The sequence below is a fragment of the Sander lucioperca genome, chromosome 20 (assembly GCF_008315115.2).
Source record: "Sander lucioperca isolate FBNREF2018 chromosome 20, SLUC_FBN_1.2, whole genome shotgun sequence".
Classification (NCBI taxonomy): Eukaryota; Metazoa; Chordata; class Actinopteri; order Perciformes; family Percidae; genus Sander; species Sander lucioperca.
This window is the reverse complement of record NC_050192.1, coordinates 10,279,572-10,301,702: the sequence shown is the minus strand read 5'-3', so window position 1 is coordinate 10,301,702 and position 22,131 is coordinate 10,279,572. Positions and strand designations below refer to the sequence as shown.

The 22,131-nt window shown below is 41.0% G+C and overlaps 1 protein-coding gene across 3 annotated transcripts in view; it reads right to left on the bottom strand.

The window, feature by feature from the left end:
• The window catches only part of plxna4 (plexin A4), a 252,928-nt gene that overhangs the window by 206,316 nt on the left and 24,481 nt on the right, over positions 1-22,131 (bottom strand). For all 3 annotated transcript variants that reach the window (XM_035996329.1, XM_031313676.2, XM_035996330.1), the window contains exons 2-3: positions 17,831-19,180; positions 7,041-7,223 (exon numbers count right to left, since the gene is read on the bottom strand). In XM_035996329.1, the coding sequence (XP_035852222.1) occupies positions 7,041-7,223; positions 17,831-19,075 (1,428 nt within the window). In that variant the 5' untranslated portion in view covers positions 19,076-19,180. The remainder of the gene's footprint in view (positions 1-7,040; positions 7,224-17,830; positions 19,181-22,131) is intronic.

The window sequence follows — 22,131 nt, the reverse complement described above, 5'->3', positions numbered from 1 at the left end:
GTATGGAAACATTGACATTCTGGGGAGACTGGCTGAATGCAGCAGCAGTTTAGACCACTGGCCAGAATTAATCGACTACTGGGTGGGGTTGTAATGGCTACTCGTCAGGGTGATAGTAGCAGTGTGTGCGAGTGTGTGAACCTGTGTTCAAGAGCATTGCATTTATAGCATAACAAGGGTGGGGAGGGGGCTTAAATCATAAACCACTGTCCACACACACGCACACACGATGCCTGTCCGTCCTAAAGCATATTTCATCATTAGCTCTAAGCAGTTAATCCTTTGCTCCACTGACCATGGCTCAGCTCTGCCCATTTCAATAATCTGCATCTGGGGCTAACCAACCCATTTTAGACACACATGCACAGACAAGCACACATACACGTGCAAAACAAGGACACAATCAACCCAGAAAGCATATGGGACTGGTCCAGAGCAATAAATACCTCACGTAAAAAAGCCCTCACACCCACAGGCATGTACATCTACCCATCCATAATCTACTGTGCCAACAGCAAAGCCAGCAAGCAGAACAGCCCCTGTTCATTTATTAGACAGGGAATGCCACAGAAATGCAATGTTAATTGTGATTGTAATTTAAATGTGGCTCTGCCATCTAAACTATTGTTACAGTACCTGATTAGACTGCAAGGTTTAAATTGCTACTGAGCAAACACATTTAATACATATACTGTATTATCTTTTTCTCCATTTACTTTTCATTGATGCAATGGTGTAAAATGATTTTCTCTGAATCTGCTATTTAAAATACTCAACCTGAACAAAGTGATATTTTCCGTAGAAATCTTTAAATACAGAAGAAATGACCTGAAGAATGTGTGAGAGTTTGACTTTTCCCTTCCCAACAACAAGCATTAACCATCCAGTGTCGGAATTGGCCTGTTTCTGGCTCATGCCATCTCCCTGACAACCTTAAATGACAGATCTCTCTGTCTCTACACTACTCCTGCAAGCTTTAGTCTTCCTATTCAAGAAGCTGATATAGCCTTGCAAACTACCATTGAGTCACCTTTCTGTCTCACTCTCAATCTGTCATGTCATTCTACGCTCTCCTTTCATTTTCTTGCAAATTCTTCCACTTTTACAGACTGTACCTTTGACAGTGCCTGTATACTGGTGATATCTAGAGCACAGAAACACACACACACATTTATCCTCAGCTTCTTCGACCTCACTACCTTTGCATGCCATGTCTTTGTCTATGTCAAGTTCAAGGTTAACTGCTCATTGTATTGAGCGCCAATGCTCCCCCATTGGGACGGAAAGAGTGGAGATGCATTAGCACCTCGGCAGGTGGCCCGCAATCTCATCTCTTCCCTCCCTTTTTTCTCCACTTCTATCCTCCACATCTCCCTCTAGTCCTATAGTCCACCTCTCCATCTACGGCCACACGGAAGTAACTGGCCAGCCTTTGTCCAACAGTGTGTACGTGGGTGTAAGTGTTCATTGATGCACGCATCACGTATCAAGAAATGCAATTGTGTGCAGTGTGAGTATCATGCATGTGTGTCTGTACAGAAGTGTACCTCTCATGCTAATGTGTAGTCTGACCAGATGACCATAAACTAAACCAAAGCCTGCAGGGGGTTAAGGCTTTCCCCTTGACCTGCTGCTGTGCACTGACCTGCAGTAAATGGGTTTAAACCTTACCCAGCCACAGCCTTTTATCTCCATCACATCTCCATCTCCACCTTAAGCCACAGACCAACGCACACACAAACTGACCGACAGACAGGCTGACAGAAGCCATATGGTCCATTCACTTCCAATGGCAGGAGGTAGCCATCAAAGAGCTCTCACAGCAACTCCACTCAGCCATGGACAGATAGACGCAGGGAGGAGGGAGAGATGAAGGGAAAAGGAAAAGGGAAATTATGAGGAGAGGGCAAACAGAGGTGGAGAAAGGGAGGGGAAGCAAAGAAATAAGAGGAAAAAGAGGTGGGATGTGTGGTGAAAAGTAGAGAAGAAGAGACATTCTATCAATTCAAAAGAGCTAGAAGTGAGGTGGAAACAAAAAGAGTGAGGAAAAGGCATGGAGGTGTACAGATCTGTGTGATGTGAGGGGTTTTAAGCCTTGTGCGAGGCAGTAAAGGCCAAGCATGGCTGTAGCTGTGGGTATGTACAGAATTCTACTGATTCGACAGCACTGCCTTTTGTGCTGACAGGAGGGTGTTATGAAATTCAGCTTAGACTGTGTCAATACGCACTTTACACAACACAGCCACTCAGCCATCAGAGACATCTAAGGCAAGGGATGTGTGTGTGTGTGTGTGTGTGTGTGTGTGTGTGTGTGTGTGTGTGTGTGTGTGTGTGTGTGTGTGTGTGTGTGTGTGTGTGTGTGTGTGTGTGTGTGGTCTTGTACTACTTTGTGAGGAGAAACTTGAAATTGGTAGAACATGAGAGCAAAGTGAGGAAATTCCTCAAAGAACTGTTTGAGAGTGAGGCATTGTTTTTTTCTAGTGGTGAATTTCTGTTTCTTTCCAGGCCAACCTTAGTTTCCAGATTTTCTGGAAAATCATCATTATGCACATCTTTCAGAACAACTATACAATTCATTCCATCACCACCACTACCATCTAGCCTCCAAGAGAACACGTCCTATCTCTTTTCTCTGTGAGCCTACATTACATGAACATACTTAACATGAATGGAGTCTAAACGCCCAAGTTTGTTTCTGTTGCTATCTCAAATATTGTTCTACGTCTCCAATTGATCTCTAGTGTTGGATGAAGTGAGGTAAGGGTTGGGGTTAAGTATGTAGTTGTGATAGTTAAGGCTAGGTGTAGGGGCTAGGGAATGCATTATGTTATTATATTAGGCAGTCTCTCCAGGATTTCGCGATGTTGCGATCGCAACAATTCACCAATTCAACCAATCACAGTGAATTCGGTGCGACTCGTAATTTTGAGCAATCACTGCAACTTTACTGCAAATTTGACCAATAACCGGAGTTTCTTGTGACTTCAACCAATCACAGCAGTCCTATGTGCCAGACATGTATCAGTATGTGACTCTGAGAGCCACTGACCAAGCGGGAGTGAGAACGTGTTGACGTAACACACATACGTCGCCAAATTCATTTCCTTGTTTCTGATATAAAGACGAGACGTGTGTGACTCGAACATCTCACATTTACCAACAAAACGTACAGCGAAAGACCGTGCAAAACATTTCAGACCGTCCTGCCAACCTGTATACATTTTAACATCAATGTATGCTGTAACGTTTTTTCACTCTAAAGTTTCAATCCTGTCGGCTCTCTGCAGCAGGCGGGGCTGCTGCTCAGTTTCCCCCTCCCACACACACAAACACACACGGTGGATGCAGGAAAAAACGGAGATGAGACGTACACAATGACCTAAATTGAGGACAGCTACGCTCATTATTGTAAGTGCAACAATAAGTTAAAGTCCAATAAGTACTTTATCAAACCGTATGAATGTGTGTCCCAGCCCAGGCCAGGATAGGAAATGAACTAACAATGTAAAGATCAACAAGCCACTGACCGATATGTTCAAATGTGATTAATTCAATAAATTATTATTTTTTGTCTTAAATCCACCAGCCATTTTCATATTATACAAACATTTGCAGCATCCTGAGCCTTTTTGGTAAGGTTACTAGGAAAACTCAGCCCAGAGTTGTATTATTCTCCCCAAAACAAGTTTCCTTTTTATTTTTTACAAGTATACAATCACAACTTTTTTATGCAATTTTCACTGTTTCTCGCAACTTCATTGTAAAAAAAAATAAATACAAAAAGACATCGCAACTTTTATCGCAATTTTTTACAAAAGCTCCTGCAAAATCTGCCATTTTGGGCCGCAACAATCTCAAAAAAAGGCCGCGAAATCCTGGAGGGACTGATTAGAGATGCACCGATATGAAAATTTTGGCTGATACCGATAACCGATAACTTTGCTGCTATGGCCGATAACCGATATTTACTGATGTCAATATGAGCTGTATAAAACAAGTTTCGATGATAACCATTTTAGTTACAGGACCACAATGAAAAACACAAGTAACTAACAGTGTTAGTATAGGCTACATTTATTACTTTTAGATGTGTATAACTTAATGAATGTCCAGTTTAACTCACATCAGTGGAATTGTTTGAATCATCAATCAGCTACGATCACAGCTAAAATGTTACTGCTAACTTCAAACTCAACGAGACACACCCCTCTCTCTGTTTCTCTCTCTCCCCGCACTCGCGTTTGGCCTGCAGCTACCGCTGTGTGCGTTTGGGTGCTTGCTAGTAGCTTGCTCCTGATATTGTTTGTGAACTTCTGGATGGTGGTTCTTCATGAGTGCTCAAATTGGTGGTGTTAAGGATTTGACACGGTATTCTCCTCACATTATTTAGAGCTTTCAAGCATTGCATACTGCACTTGCGTGTCTTTTTTTCACTGTGAAAAACATTGCGTCTAGATATATACATAGTATTTAAAGAAATACAACCATGTCTGTAGTCTGGTACACAGGTCTCAGGTTATACTCACAAAATTTTACTCTCATCCCCATTAAACCACATAAAAACATTTTAACACACAAATTTGATTTAATTCACTCAGCTTCCTGTCCAGCTCAACTTCATGATGTCATAAATGTGAGCCTGTAAACACTAACATTTAGCTGACCCCAAACAACATTGCATTAAAGTCCATCCACTCTCTTTTACCGTAATGCTTAAATTTATTCAGGGTGATGTGTTAGTCACAGGATCATAAATAACACTGGAAAAAACAGAAAGACTGAAAGACAGTGTGTGAGAGAAGAAGTGAGAGAAAGGAGGAGGAGGAGGAGGGGGTTGAGTGATGGAACAAGTAAGGTGGAGGAGTGTATATAAATCAAAATCCATTAGCCGAGGGGTTATAAAGTCACTGATGAAGGAGGTGGACTGAAGCTCAGACCTTTTATTGTCTTGTTGTTGTCTTTTATTGCCTGTGATGTCATCTAATGGTATACAGTTAACGACAGGGGAGGGGAAGTATGTACATGGGAGGGGAGGATGGGGTTGTAATGGGGCTGTGTGTGCATATGTGTATGTCTGTGTTTACACAGTATATTGATCACCTTTTGTCAAAGATGGTGTGTGTCTGTGGAGTTTCTTTGCCTGAATATACCATATGTGCACAATCTGATCTCCATTCATGTCAAGTTTGAATGAGAACAATGTCAAAATCCTGCAAACACGATTCTCTCAAGTGCCAATATGTGGCTTTGAGAGGGATGTCTTGAGAGAGGCCAACGGAAAGACGAAGAAAAGCACAAAGATAACAGGAAAAAAAAAACGTTCTAACATCCTGAAGCAAAAAAAATATTCAGAAAACCTTGAAAACAACTTGTTATACTTTTAACACTCAAAGCCACTAAATCTCACCTTCATCATAACAGATGAGCAGTAGCTATTAAATATGATTGCATATTTCCCCTGTTTGAAACATCTGCTTATGTGTTGATTATACAACATGGAGAACCGGTGCATCAACCACTCTGCTCTTGTGCGGAACAAAAAAAAAACACAGACAGGGGCCATAATCAACAAAAAACAATGTAAAAACTAGAATTCCTGTCTGCCTGTGTATCAGTAAAAAATCCCCTCAGCATCAGTTGTTTGTGCTTGCCTCAATCACATTTTTATTTAACTTTTTCGTCTTTCATTTTTCTCCCTTCAACCGTCCCCATACAAACTTTCTTCCTCCCTTTAAGGCATGCAGCATTTCAGGAATACTGTATAGTCCATATGTCCAAAATCTCCCCTCCAGCTTAACCTTACTCTGCCTCCCTCAGTCACTCCATCCTTCGCTTTCCCCCCCTCTCTGTGTGATGATGGTTTTGCCAGGCCCGTGAGGCTCACTGCCCCAGCATTAGTCTCAGTCATGGCCCTTAGATATGTGTGTGTGAGTGCGAGAAAGTGGGAGTAAAAGCACAGGAGCTACCACCCTTCTATCACACCTAGCAGCAGTGCATCATCGCATTAGCCCAGAAAAGGGCTGCCACACAAGGGAGGGCACCGGGGCATGAGGGGAGTCTAGGGTGGAAGCAACAACACGCCAAAACCCAGCTTATCCAGTGCTGTTTAACTCTGAGGAGACAAATCTTGTTTAGCCAAAAGCTTTGCTGTCACACAGTGTGACATGTTTTTCAAGAGAGAGACAGTTGTGGTAAAAGATGTTCAGAAAACACTATGGCAACAGTTCATTTTTCAGGAGCTTTAAAGTCATCACAGCCCATCAATTTACTAATAATGTAATTATAATCTAGATTCCATCTATCTAAATTACCAATACCTACACAAAAATGTAAAACATGCTAAATTGTAAAAATAAAATAAAATGTGAGGCATAGTTTATTGCACTAATTCATTATAATGCAGTTAAATAAATCACTTAAATTATGTAGTTCATCCTATTCTGATCCCTCAATTTGCCTCAAGAAACAGATAAGAAACTTTGTCTAATCGATTCTGCAACATGCTGATCTGTGCTGTCTAGCAAGTTCTGCAACATGCTGATGTGTGCTACAATCTGCCCCCAGGCTCTGGATTTTATACAAGTCCAAAGTGAAGGAAAAGTACAGTGGATACTCCTGATACTGGGTGTATACAAGTGTATGTGTGATATATGGTGCAGTGGCTGAGGAGGATGTTGAGAGATACCAGATAGGCTTGGCTCTAGGAATAAAAAACCCTCAGGGGCTCTCCTGATCCCCCCCCCCCTTCCTCAAAATACACACAGGAACATTCAAATTCTCTCCACAGTGAAGTACACACACTTCTTCCTTTCACTCTCCCTTTATTCCATGCACACACACACATCTCTTCCCCCCTGCAAATGCAGCCGACTCAGCTGATTTGCCTGAAAGTCAATCTGCCTTACTACTACTATCCTTCCTCCAATCCAGCAGTCCCCAATTCCCAGCCCTTCCTCCACATTTTAACAGAGAGAAACCAAATCTGCCTCCATCAATTCAGCAATATCTGCTACTCTTCATTCTGTATTCCTGCTCCTTACCTTCTTGACTCGTCCGCTTTTTGTGCCCACGAAGACCAGCGAGTGGTTCTTGTACACATACGCAATGACAGAGGTCATTTTGTCAACGCCGTCGGAGAAGAGAGGCTTGCCACGCACCATCTCAGACACGCCCAACGGTGCATTCATGTCGAGGCCACAAAAGTCATCATCGATGGTCAAGAGCTGCAGTGGAGAAGAAGAAGAGAGAATAATACATTACAAATCAGATTCAGTTTTTCTCAGTTTTCCTCAGAGAGCCTGACAGCAGTATTGAGCATGGTTATACAGATATAAACCTACACCTGGTCTGATAAACAGCAAAGAGTGAACTCAAGATTAATGAAAATAATAATAATAATTCTGTTAGGGATATACATGTATATGGATAGTGGGGAGGTAAACAAAAGGAGAAACAGTTAGTATGTGAGAGAGAATGTGTGAGAATTTGTATGCATATGTGCGTCTATGGTTCACATGCAAGAAATGTGGAAAGAAGTAAGAGAGAGATGAAGATGGAAGAAGACTGCAGTCAGATTCTAGCTCTGTAATAGTGCTGGAGGCTGCTCTGTCAGGCACAACTCCCCACTGTCCAGCCAATGCAACAGCAACTGCAGAAATGCCAGTGCGGCAGGATATTCAATGTGAAATGATTCAAAGTGAACAGAGTGAAATACAATAAAAGAAGTGCTGCATCGTCACACTGAGGCAAATCACTGCAGTGCATCTAAATATATATATATATATATGTATTCATAACAATCACTGTGGGTAGAATGACTTATAGGTTTTGATAAGAGAATAATGGTGATGGGGATTGGTCATTATTCTATGTGTATGGATGGATTTGAAACACTGGGTTTAGGACTGAAGCAGGCATCACTCTTGATTAATAGCTTAGCAGTGTGGTGGGTTGCTGTGGGGAGAGAGGCTTTGGCAGTTGACACTGCCTTTACCTTCTTTCAAAATGCACAGAAAACAGTAGTAAGGGGAGATTGTGGGTATGAGTTATGAAACACAAGCATTACTGTAATAACTATAAAAAGCAATTTCTTGTGGACTGATTTGAATGTTCAAATGATGCCCTATTTACGCATTATGAACAGTACTGGTCTTATATAAATGATTAGGCATGCATCTGCTGATAATAGATAATTATAAGCCAAACACAAGGTAAGCTGAAAATCAATTAATGTTTAACAACAAAGAACATAGCAGGCAAAGCAAAACAAGAAATGGTAAAGTTTAACGATTTTAAGTTTAAGCTTATGGCAAATTACTTGGGCCTTACATATATGCTTCCTTCAGAAGAAAAAGGTGAATATGCACCGATAAAATCTTGGCTTTCATTTGGATGAAAACCTATCGAACCATTTTCAAATCTACAGTTTACACTTTACGCTTCTACAGCCTAGTGGTTTGAGCTGTCAGAGATGGGGTGCTCTGGGGGGCAGAGGGTCTTTTAGTTTAGGTCTTATTTTCCATTTTTCCTCCTGGAAGTGCACCCCCTAGGCTTTCGATCAATCTTGCAAGCAGCAAGTGTCTCCTCACAACCTTTCACTAAAGGCCATCATCAACATCATCATCATCAGAAGCCTCAGACTGAGCCACAGAAGAAATATGAGGTGTGCTTTCATTAGACAAATGGAATATGGCTGGTTGAGGCCACAATGAGCTTTAGGCTATAACATGGGGTTACATGAAGTGGCATGGATGATCAATAGAGATGACCTAAATTTGGGTCAAGATCATGTCATGTGGTTAGAGGGTTGAGATGAGGACAAAAAGGAGCAAGGCCAAAGGCAGGTGAAGGAAGGAGAGATGATAAATAACAATGCAGACTGAGATACCAAAGAGAATCAACAAAAATGAATATTGGTGCACAAGAAAAAACATATTGAAGTGGACATTTTTTCTCTACCCTCTCCCTGCCCTTTTCCCCCTGACCTTTTCAGAATGAGCTGTTGTCAAGAATGCACTCTCTACAAGCCCTACAAGTCATGTGGTGGCTCACTGCTAGATAAATGGTGCTGATGACAACCAGGGTCGCTCCGTGAAATCACAGTAAAATATCACTCTGGTTTGCAGTTTTACTGAGACAACTCATAATATACACAATTCCTCCGCTTTTCTGATGTACTAACACCAACACCGATCTCCACTATAGTGTCAACTTGCTGTATGTTTTCTCTATGCATTCGTTAATATGCATCGTTTTTGTGACAAAAATACACCCTCTCCGTGTTGCCATCAGTTATAGAGGAGCCTTATCGTCCCAGGGTTCAAACGTTAACAGGGGCCATCACAAGCAAAATGTAGTATTTGGAGCCTCGATGATTGAAAGCAGCCTCAAAAGATAATTAAAGGTGCAGCCATTTTTCCCAAGATTGATTACTTTTCCAAAAGAGTGTGTGTGTGTGTGTGTGTGTGTGTGTGTGTGTGTGTGTGTGTGTGTGTGTGTGTGTTTTCATCTCTTGTCACTGACACATGCTGTATTATTTCAACTGGTTGCCAATCACAGCTGCCATCTCTGTCCCACATTCTGCAATCTCATGAAATATACTTTGTCCGTCAGCCCTTTCAGGAAGCAGACACATTTTCATTACGCCACCACCAAAACATGAAATTTATAGTTGTGATGCCAAATACGTCTCTAGTCAAAATATCAAATAATATCAATGTAGCCCTTGACATTGTCAGCCAATAGGACACTGCTGTCACAGCATCTATCACGTTTTATGCCCCTTTTCTTTCTCTAAACCCATTTTATTAATGCATTTTAGCTTCCATTTTTCACTGCTTTTTCTCTCTCAACCATTTATGTCCAACTTCTGATGGCCAACCATTGGCAGACACGGCCTACATGTAGACCTTGAGGATGACTTTTCATCTTCTTTTTCTCTGTCTTTTACTTTAAAATGATCTCACTCAAGATACTTGTATGCACAGATTTGATTTATTAACTTCTGCATAGACACAAAATATGAATTGTTGTAGGACTTAACAAAATGTTCAGAGATATTTGCAAGTAAGAACAAAAGTGGTGCCAACCGCTTACACAGATAGATTAATTGCTTACACCACAGAGAACTGTTGTTCTTTAATAAGATAATTTGGGTGTTTACTAATGTTAGAATGCTTTGAATTAATTGAATTTAAGCTCAATCCTTACGGTTTATTTTCTTGCTTTTATTTTTCGGTGCTGTAAATACAGGACTTAGACACATTATTAATGGTACAGATACCATTAGTTATAGACATCTGAATATGTGTGCAAACTGCTAGATAAATATCAATGACTAACAACTCAAATTACTTGAAACTACAAACTCAATTCTTTCTCAGGTCCGGTGTATATTTAAGCCAGAGTCCTGCAGGGTAGCAACAGAGGAGAAAGACGGAGGGTTCCTCCCTAAAGTCAGCGGGACAGGAGAGCAGAGCCTCTGTATTTGGAAACAGGCCAGGCACTGAGGCAGAATCAGGTCACTCTCAGCCATATCCATCTCTCTGTTTCTGTTAGCCTGCCAGCACCGGCACAAAGAGAGCTCTCTTCTGGACTGTGCGGAGGGATCAGCAGATACAGAGTGAAGAGAAAGAGAGGGGGCAGTGGGCGCGCGCGAAACAGAGAGAGAGTTGCTCAATGCGATTAGTGGGGACTGAAAGAGATCCGCTCTCCAACGCTCTCTGATGTATGGCCTAATCTGGGCTTGCTGTTGTAAGGGCCCGTTCCATTTCCTGCAAGTTCACGAAGTTAATGACACACATTAAACCACAGAGACATTTCGCATCATGATGCTGCTCAACTGTTGGAGGCTCTAAAGAGTCAATTTTCTTGCACTTTTAGCTACTCTTCTTTAATGCATTATTATACTCTACACATGTGGCAGCTTCAATGACTTTCTTAACCAATCCAATTTGGTATGCTCATTCTGCACTTTGTTTTTTATAATAAAAAAGTGTTGTTTGTAAGTAGCTTGCTTTACTGTGGAGTTATGGATGATTACATGGCAAAACTGTCATTGAGTAAAAAAAAAAAAAATATATATATATATATATATATACATCCTAGAGGTTACTCTTTGTATAACTAACCACTTAAGACATTCAGTATTTCCTCTAGCCTACTGAGCTAAATGACTAACCTGCCACGATGATTGGCGGCACTAGAGAATTATGTCATGACTAAGTGGGTTTGCAGTGTTCATTGTAAGACATAATGTCAACATTCAATTTAACTATACTAAAACATTGGCTGTACAGTATGACTCCAGCAAAAACAGTATTCATTACTTTAGCTACTGTATATATCAATATATGCAGGAGAATGTTCAGCTCACAATGATTGGAAGCCATATAAAGCATGTTAGCCTAATCTTGAAATAATTTGCTCTATACTGAATTTTTATTTCATCTATATAAATTATATAACTCAAGATATTCTTATTTTACTTGTTTATGGCAGTAGAAAAATTTGACTGGATGAAAACAGTTTTATGTTTCTTTATGCAGTATGTGTTTAAGTCTCTCCAAATACAATTTGCTATAAAATGTTTAGCAAAGATTTCATGAAAGTAGGATTTATTGCAGGACAATTGTATTAGACTGCATTGGTTTTAGCTAAGTGGACCTAATAAAGTGCCAACTGAGTGTATTATTTGAGACTATTTGAGATTGGCTGCAAATATGATGGTTGGAAATGTCGACAGACTAACTGTAATTTGGCATAAGAATACTTCAACGAAGTTTATTTTGAATCAGAGTTTCTACTTGAAGCTAGTAGCTTTTGGAAAAAAGTGGAAAATATATTGTTTGATGGTTATGATCTTCTCAATAGACCAGGTTTTCTAGTAGCCACTTCTGTGACATTCTCTGATCTACAGAGGTGGAAAGCTGAAGAATCACATCTGGTACCATTTTTATTTAGCTAAAACCTTTGAGTCTGCACGTTTAAATGAAACTCTACCCTTCATTTGTCCGTGTGCCTGACAGTTAGAGAGTGTATGTGCTTATGTGTGCGTGGTGTGTATCAGCTGGACCTCTGGCTACTGTGCCAAGACTTAGTCTGTCTGACTACTCATCCATACGGCCCTCCATCACACTAGCGATGCATGACAGAACACAGACACGCACGCACGCATGCGCGCACGCACACACACACACACACACACACACACACACACACACACACACACACACACAGTGAGATGTGCAATGCACAAGTCACTCTCCCACTTGTGTCATTTTCCTCTTCACAAAAACAGTCTGTTTTGGAAACTGTCAACCCTTATACTCGATTGAGCCATCTAAGGGCTCTTCTGCTTTTAGATGCCTGTTTCAGGCAGGAACACAGTGAACAAGATTCAGAATGTCAAAGGAAGAGAGAAACCACCCTGCTGGTCAAATGTTCTTACAAACACACATAATTACTTCTGATCCACCTTGGGGACTAAAAAAACAAAAAAACAATTTGGACAAAGAAAGAAAGAAAGAAAGAAAATATATATATATGGGCGCACACAGGGCTGGTTCAATGGCCAACATGTCATCTCAAGGAAGATGGGCCATCAATCTTGGCAGATCTGTGCAGTTACAGAATGAAAAATGGGGTATTATAGTTAGTTAGTGCACATTCACATTAAACTGGAACATGTTAGTGTAAATGGATATACTAGGCTGTACACACACTGCACAGGGTGTGTCTGAAACAATGTTGATCATTGGCAGGTTTCAATTTGAGGAGGAAGGCTTTGATAAGCATGTGATATTTTGATAATTCATGTTTGCAGATGCTTGCACCTGCCAACCGTTAGCTGAGCAGCTACGACAGATAATAAGTATTGGTTAGGGAAAACAATCAAATCAGGAACTAACGAAACAGCATGAAGATTTTAAATGAAACTGAGACATCACTAAAGCAGAGCCAGGAGAGAGAGAGAAGGTAGGAAATTGTCAGAGGCAATATGGGAGTTTAAGAGATGCAGAGATTGGAAAAAAGAAGGGAATTCACAAATCAAACTAGGAGCAGAAAATAGAACTCAATATCATAAAGAGAAAGGTGTGTCAGATAACTTCCTAACCCATGTTTTCCGCTTCACTGTGCACTGGCAGGACATCTTTCATTATTTCTTTTGGAATGATTACTTGGCCTTTACATCTTATTTTCTACCAAACACTATTTATTGAAGTGATAAAAAAAACTAAATAGAAAAAAACAAGTCTGCATGTATAACCAAGACAGTTTGTTAGAGATTCTTCGTTACAACTATCACAATGCAATACAGCTTTTATATTCTCTTTTTGTTGATGCTGTGTAGCGAGACATTAATTTAGCTCAGTGGTCATTTGTCAGGATGTAGTTAGTGGGGGAGTTATATTGGACTGCATCACCTTTAAAGGTGTAAGATATTTGGTGGACAAAATAATAGAGATTTCTTTTAATATAATGTTATACAGTACTACAATTCAATCAATCAAATCCATGACTATGATAAACTAGGTAGGGTTGATTGTATTAGTTGTTGTATTGGTTTGCATTTGATATAGCTTGGTCAATTGAATTGGTGTATTTGGCAAAATTACTTTTTAAATATTGTACAGTGCGGCTCACTGGGGAGTGAGACAATTAGATGTTGGGAAAAAAGTGACAGAGTAAACAAAAGACTTTTTAAAGAGCTCAACAAAAGACAAGAATGAAATATAAATAAATAAATAAAGGCAATTCAGTCAGTGTTTTCAGGCAGAGGGCAGCCAGCAGAGTATAGTGTAGGAAGCGGGAGACATTTGTTTAATCACAGAATAATGATTTTGTGATGGATTCTGACCTTTAGCAAGTGGTATCATGTATGGAGATTTAATTAGCGAGCCAGCCAGCAAGCAGCGTTGCGGATATGTGGATAGAGTGGGGTGAAGTGTGTGTGTGTGGGGGGGGGGGCAAGTCTGGATGTTCTTAATGAATCCACTAGCCTTTCCCTTCCTGAGGATGTGGCCTAGACTGACTCATCAGCAGCCAGCCACTGATTAAGCTCCGCAATCAGGAGGAGGAGGGATGGAGATGGTCACCACGGGAGACAACACCATTCCAAACACAGAACAAAATAAAAGACAGGAAAGAGTCAATAATATGAAATATGAGCTTGGGTGGGAAGACAGAGAATGACATATTGGAAAAGTTCCTTTCTAATGGAGGATGAAACGAGGCAGGGATAAGTGTGTGTTGGGAGGACTGTGAGAGAGATCAAGAGAAAAACTCAAAGAAACAGCAGCGGCCGAGTAGAATAATCTAATTAATTGGAGTGAATTCAGAATGTGAAGTCGATAGCACATGACAAATGTGGAAGAATAGTCCTTGGCATGTTAGTTAATGACATGTAATTAATGATCATTAGCAGAAGGGATGAGGGGATGGCCGTGGCCTGTCAGGGACTTAGGGGCAACCTTGTAATTTTCTTGTCCATGTTTAGAAGGGGGGGGGCAAAACTTCACACTGTGCTTATGGAAAGCACCATAAGAGGAAATAAAGAGGAGAGAAGGACAGACTCAAGGAGGGAAAGCATGACAGAGAATGGGAAGATGGGATGGTGGCAACTATTTTTATAAGAACATGTGGAGGACAGGCAAAAGGAGAAAAGAGCAGCACAGGCAGTAAGCAATGAATCAAGGATGAGAGAGAAGAGAGCAGAGTGAATTTATTGCGATCCTGGTGTTTTGTTGTTCTGTTTTTTTTGCTGACACAGTGAACATGGAGGGAGCAGGCAGTGTGTTTTTTTATAGGTCACATGCCACTTCACAATGATCTATGGATGCAGGCCCTTTGCAGACTTATACTGTTGAGCACGCATTATGTGGCTCAGCCAAGCATGGACATTTGGGGGAGAGAGGAAGCATCCCCCCTCACTCACTCACTTACCATCTATCCTCTCTACTGCTTTCTCTCCCATCATACCACTCTCTGTACATACTTTTTCTTCAATTCCATCACTAACACTCCACAGAAATCCTCCTAAAGATGGTGTAATGCAACAAAGGTCTGATGGGGGTGAGTGTAAAATACTGTGCTACTCAGGCCTGTGTCCTTGAACATATCTAGACCGACAGTACTTTGATGATTTGATTATTTCTCGCCCCAAAACATTAATATCTCAAAACATAAATGTTTCAGTCAATTCAGTTGATTTAGTTTTTTAAACATTTCTGTCTTTTAGAGTCTTTTTAAGTTTTTAAGGCCAACTGTTTTGCCGGCACATTTAAAAATGGTTGAGTTTCCTACTCCAAGTTAACACTAACAACTGCTATTTACAATTCACAAGGTCCTCTTGCAAAGCTGCAAGGTACTTAAATGCCTCCAATTCTACAAAGTGGAAAGAAATACGGAGAGAAAATGATCTGAAAATGAGCTGCTAATATGAGTCTCTTTAAGCAAGTTAAAAAGTATGAACCGTTAAACACTGAACGGACACATATCTGAAAGACACCTGCATACATTACATACAATAACCTTCATCCGTCTTAATCCTATCTTTGATCCAAACATTTCTGATGATATCAGCGACACGGTGCTCCCAGTCATGCATCATTTAAAGCAGCAAAGGAATTAAACAGTGACTAACAACCAACAATTCATTAAAAAAAAATCAACCATGGGATATTAGACACACCACACCAACCATCACTCACACACACACACACACACACACACACACACACACACACACACATATACATACATACATACATACATACACACACACACACACACACACACACACACACACACACACACTAGTTTGCCCACAACTTTTTATCTTAACATGGTCGCATTGTGAAAACACTCATAGGAAATATATATGGCCTATATTTACTATCAACTAATTTACTAATGCTCAACCAATAAGTCCCTGATTTATATGAGTGTATGTATTTAAATATGACTCCTTATTTATGGCTGTAGTATCAACTCCACTCTAAAGCAGTCTGGAATCATCAACTCTACATTTTAATACATTACTTAAGCCTTTCATATAACAATTTATGTATTGCTATTATTGTACTTGCCTCTCTCTGCTTTTTAAAGCTTCCATATCCATCTCTGCAGTAGCCATACTTACAAGTGTGGTGGCACGTGTGTGTGTGTACGTGTATCACAACTCATCTATCTCCTGCAGAGTCCACAGTCACTTGTTCAGCAGGGTCTAATTTATGCAGTGGCGGTGGCGATACTGTGGCGCATGCTGAAATGGCATCATTCTTCAGCGCTAACCCCTGTGTGCTCCCTCACACTTCCTCTCCCTGCTGACAGCTCCACCCCAGGCATGATTTATCAGGCCCTCAAGCAGCAGACAAAGGCGTCGGGCACGTGTGCCGTGCCAGAGACGGATTAATAGATAAACACTGTGATTCCAGAACCAAATACAAGAGAGGGTCAACTTCATAATGTCTTGAGATAGTGCATGGCTAAGGTCAGGACAATATGGACTGAGGCGCAGTGAGAGGATCAAATTTATGTATCTGAAATACAGCCACAACTAAGCGATAACATTCTTGTTAGAAGTATTTTTGGCTGTATAAATTCTCATTTGTGGCTCTTGTAGATAATAAGAAAGACTGGCCTGAGTAAGGAAGATACTAGTCGTCGTTACAATAATTACATTTCTTGGTAAAAAATGTGTATTTTTGCTCACCAGTGCGTTTCACTCATTCAGTCTTCTCTAATGATACAAAGCTTATGGAGGTTGAATGCACTAAGTTTTGTCTATATAACATAAAGTACTGTACATGTAGTTTCATGAATTATCTACAGGTTACTTAGTCAGTTCTAGAAAATATACCAAAAAACTCTGATGCAAAATTTTTCAAGCATCTATTTGCAACAAGACACCTTAAATTGATCGAAACTCTAAAAAACAGACCTCTTCAGAGCGGTCTGTTATTTTAACACATTATCTACACCTCTCTGAACTCAACATTGGCAAGTGAGCAGATGGTTCATGTAGAGGAACATGATAAATAATAAATGCACTCTGATCATGGTAATTTTGAATTTCTTGAGGTTGGCAGCTTTTATTAATGACGTAATGAGATCAAGAAAAAAAATGCATGAAACAGATTTGGCTGCTTGTGGAGGTGGTCTGAACACGTAACACCCAATTTAACCTTGTTTTTTATGTGCACAAAGTGAGAAATCAAATGAACTGAATCACTGTATTTGTAATGCTGTTATGGAGAATGGAATTATGGTAATTTGGCTGAGCATTCAGCTGTATTGTTTAAAGGGTGAGTGGATTAAAAGAGGCAGTGGATGGTTAATATTGCATCATAATGGGATTGAGCATGAACCCGCCCAAGAACACAGTGTTCATGATGGCCTCCCGCAGTGCACCCCAGCTCATTATAGTAACATTGGAAGAGCCTTTACAACTTATTTTAAGGCTCACCTATGGTGTCCCTCAGTAAGAAACTATTGCAGCAGTAAGAAATCCTCACTGTTTATTTTGTGTTAATGCAGTCTCATAAAATACCCTTTTCCTAAATGGGTTTGATAAATTCTACTTGAATTAAGAGCTGCTCAACACCCGCAGTTCTGGCAGATTAGGAGCAAGGTACTACATGTTACAGTATAGAACGTGTGTAGTTGTGCATGCAAATTATGTGTGGAATAAAAAAGAACTATCAATATATTATATATTTCCCCAGTACTGTCATTAAACTTGTGTGTGTGTGTGTGTGTGTGTGTGTGTGTGTGTGTGTGTGTGTGTGTGTGTGTGTGTGTGTGTGTGTGTGTGTTCAGTAGTACTCACCGCACTGCTGCAGGGAATATCTTTGACTTTGAGCCAAGCCAGGTCCAGTGTGCCCTCGCCCTTGTAGCATGACTGCAGCCGCTCCTTGATTTTCTCATTGATCTTCCGCAGAGAGAAGACACACAGTGCAGAGTCCTGCGAGGCCTGGCGTGGACGCCTCTTTTGGCCTTTTGAGAAGACGGCGAACAAAACATCATCATCCGGTGCCACATCTAGTGAGCGTGCCAGGATAGCACCAGCTTTGGACAGGTAGGCCGCCTCAAGTAATCGGTACTCCACGTTGCCACTGATGCATCCAATAGGCACCTCCACATAGGAGTTGAAGGCGGTGTCTGCCTTGCAGAGGCGGACTATCTTGGAGGTGTAGACCTGTTCCCGACCAGTAGAGGATGATCCAGTGGTTGGCCCGCCCCCCATTTCAGGCTGCAAAGTCAGGAAGTAGACAAAGTTCCCACTGGCAAAGCCATAAATGTAGTATATGTCAAAGTCTGGGATGACAGTGAAGGTGTCTGAAGGAATCTTAATCATAGAGGCCACAAACTCATCATGGAAGACATAGGCAAACATGCCATCCTCCTCTGAGTTTCTGGCCAACTTGCGGCTAGAAATGGTAGGGAAGTACTCGGGTTTGCCATCTACTGCTGTGGCTACAAACAGCATGTCTGGAGAGGCATTGCCATATGATACAATGACCCCAAACACAGAGCCACTCTCATTGACACCAGAGAGGTAGTGCTCCTTCTTGTGGAAGGGCTCTCCTAGTTTGAAAAGGTCATCTAGGCGGAGGAGTTTGCAGATGCCCTGGTAGAGGCTGCCACATGCCAGCAGCCGGTTCTCCCGGTAATCCATCAGAAGCATCTTGTTGATATTGTTGGTGAGTGTTAATGGCTCACTGCAGGGCTGGACGATACGTGGTGGGTAGCATTTGCGGTTGTCTTCATCCGGGCCAGTTTCATGGGACACCTGAACCTCCAAGGCCGGGGACAGTTTGTATATGCGATTGACGGCTCCTAAATAAACATTGCCATTGCGATAGTCCACTGCCAAATGGTTGAATGTCCATTCAGGGTTCTCAGCATGAAATGATTCATAATCCTCCGCCTGAAGGGATGCTGTGATCACTTGGGAGCTGGCACTGTGAGGCTGTGGGGCTTGCACCACTGATTGTGACGTCACTGGAAGCACCAGACTGGACAGGAAGCAGCATACAAAAAAGAAGGTCCGTGTCCTGGTAAGGGACGTCATGGCTGTTCTGAGGCTGTAAGTGGTAGAGGAGAGGAAAGGAGGCACAGTCCAGTGCTATCGGCCAATCCAGATCAAGCCTCTATTGAGATGGAGGACATTATGTACCTAAAGAGGGAAGAGACAAAGCCCAGTGAACAACAGCAACATAAACATAACCAACAAATTACTAAAAAGTCAAGGCAATTGTCACATGGTATTGATTAATATCCATTATGCATATGAATAATCTAGTATGATTTATGTTCTAAATGTATCTGGCACAGATTAGAGCAGAGCATCTTTACAAAGAATAATGAGGAAAACAGGTGAAGAGGCCACACACTTAAGATTCTAGCACAATCTATAATTAGAAAAGAAATGGGCTAGACAGAAAAAGGAATGAGGCTGAGGCACAGTAGAGGTTTAAAAGGCATTGTGCAGGGAGAGCTTTGGCCAATAGGATCAGTCCATGGATTGAGGAAAAGGACGGAAGAGGAGGAGCAATATATTGTCTCAGAGGAGGTGATCAGCATGGCTCTGCACCATCTCTCTGCATGGACCCCTGCCCCTCTACGCCCATCCTTGCCTTTCTGCTTCAGCCGCTATGCACCTAATTGATCTCCCCTTGGAGTAGCAATTAGCATGCTTTGGCGATTTCTCTCTTTTCTCCCAATACAGCAGCTCACCTGCTGACACTGCTAGCAGAGAGAAAAGGACCTTCTTTCTCTCTTTAACATACCTACACACACACACACACACACACACATACACACACCGAAACATGCACACCTACACAAAGTAGGAGGTTTATGGGCAGAAGAGGAACAATTAGAGAGGAAATGCAAGTGGTTGCAGAAATAAGCTTCCCTATAGTCCTTAGGTCATTTGCAATGTCTCAGCATTACACATACAGCCACTGCACACAGGCACGCACACACATGCAAAACCATGCCAATTTAATGAACATTTTGCATGTGGTGGGTAGAACTCACCAGCACAGATAATCAAGAAGAAATGACAGTATTTACGTGTAAACATGGTGGTCCCGTGTTTGTCGCCTGCTCAAATGATTAAGTGGCAAACTGGATATTATGAGGAGTGGTGTTCACCTGGGTAGTATCCAGATATTAGTTTCACACAGACACACACAATAACTAAAGTCCTGCAACACTAATCCAAATCAAATCTCTCATTGCAACTTCACACTGTTATCCTGGTGCTGTCAACCTGAATCTAGTCAACGGAAGTACATTTCCAGGATAATTGCCTGACATCTGGTCCCTCAGCTTCCTCTCTCTGTGTGTTGCCGTTTTTAAAATCCCTTCACTTTGGGAAACAACGATACAATTCAAGCTAGCAAGCTACATGCTGAAAATGGCAAGTTTTTAAGAAAATTTGGATCGTGCAATAAGGCAGGCCTGCTTGGTCGTTCGGGGAATGATTGTTAAGATTTACAAAGAACGTGTTTACGGCATTTACTATCTAACTTATCTAACTGGGACGTTTTGGGACCAGTTGGCGAGATTGCTATGGACGAAGTACACTCAGTGAAATACTGGTAAAAGTAAATTTCCTTTAACCATGTATCCAGCTAATTTAAATAGCTCACATTACTGTATTGTGTGAACAGTTAACTTCATTTAATACTGTATGTGGCATTTTCTTTTGTGGGGTGCAAATGTTCCACAAAAACAAGTTCCTTTCCAAGACTATTTTGCAGAGCCACCGTCGCTGCGTCCGGAGTTTAGCACCGCCCAAGACGATTGTGACAGTTCAAAGACATGGCAACAACCCAGAGTGTTTCTTTCTCATATCCTAGAATGTATCTGTGGTGTAACAGACCTTACTCCACAGTGCTGTGGAGTAAGGTTTGCCAATGCGAGACTAATCTGAATCATACTGATAACAAAATGCCATCATTATGTGAAAACATTATAAATAATTAACTATTTTTCTTGCATGTACGGTATATTTGTCCTTAAAAATACACAATAGTCTAAACACAACTTTAAATTAACAAAACAGTAAAAAGAATTTGCAGCTATGATCAAGGTATTAACTTGAGCCAAGTACAACTGTATTGTGCCTAGTGCTAACAGTATGCTCAAGCAATACTGTATGTAAAAATAGTACAAGTAATACCAACATCTTTTCTTTTCAAATTCAATTTATAACAATCTGCTTGCTGTTGTGTGAGAGGTACATGGTGAAAACAGGAAAAACCTTGAAGTTTCACTTATAGTAAAGCTATGCGAGAGTTTTTCTGCAAAACTTCATGCAAATCTCCATCGGAAAAATAGACAGTTTTACTGAACAATGTCACGGTTGGGTTTTAGCTCACAAAAAAAATAAAACAATGTAAAGATATATAAGAAAAATTCCAATATTTTCATGGCATAGTGAAAAAAAGATCTCTTGTCCGAGCTAAAAATTACAACAATTACTTTTTCAATAGTTTTCACTTCATTTATTTTGGCATTCCAATTGTAAATTTCCCCATTATAAATCTTTAATCTTTTACAATGATCAATATGAACGCTTGCACCCATAAATGTTGGTGCTACCTGACATTATCCAGCCACAGATCTCCTCTCAGGTTCATATCCAAGCAATCACAAGTTGTGGTGGTGTCAAACGCAACCTCACTGCAATCTTACCAATCTCCTCTCCATCTCCTGGCAGGCAGAGAGCGAGAGAGAGAGAGAGAGAGAGAGAGAGAGAGAGAGAGAGAGAGAGAGAGCCAGAGAACAGAGCAGACAGCCTCTCTCTACACATGATAAGAGGACCAGAGAGGATGATGAGAGGGATAAAATTGATACAAAGATAGAAAAGGTGACATGTTCAGGTTTGTGCACGAATGAGAGCGAGTCAAAGAGCGATCATTACCATAGCTATGACGCAAGAGGGTGAAGGGAGGAACAGGTATAGGGAAATAGAGGCTGTTGACAAAAACACTTACAAAATCATAAAATAACCCTGCAGTAAATTCAGTGACAGACAAGTAACTAATCCCCCCAAAACATTGTTGCAATAGTAAAGTGTTTAGTTAAAAATCAACACATTTGGGAGTCTGAAAA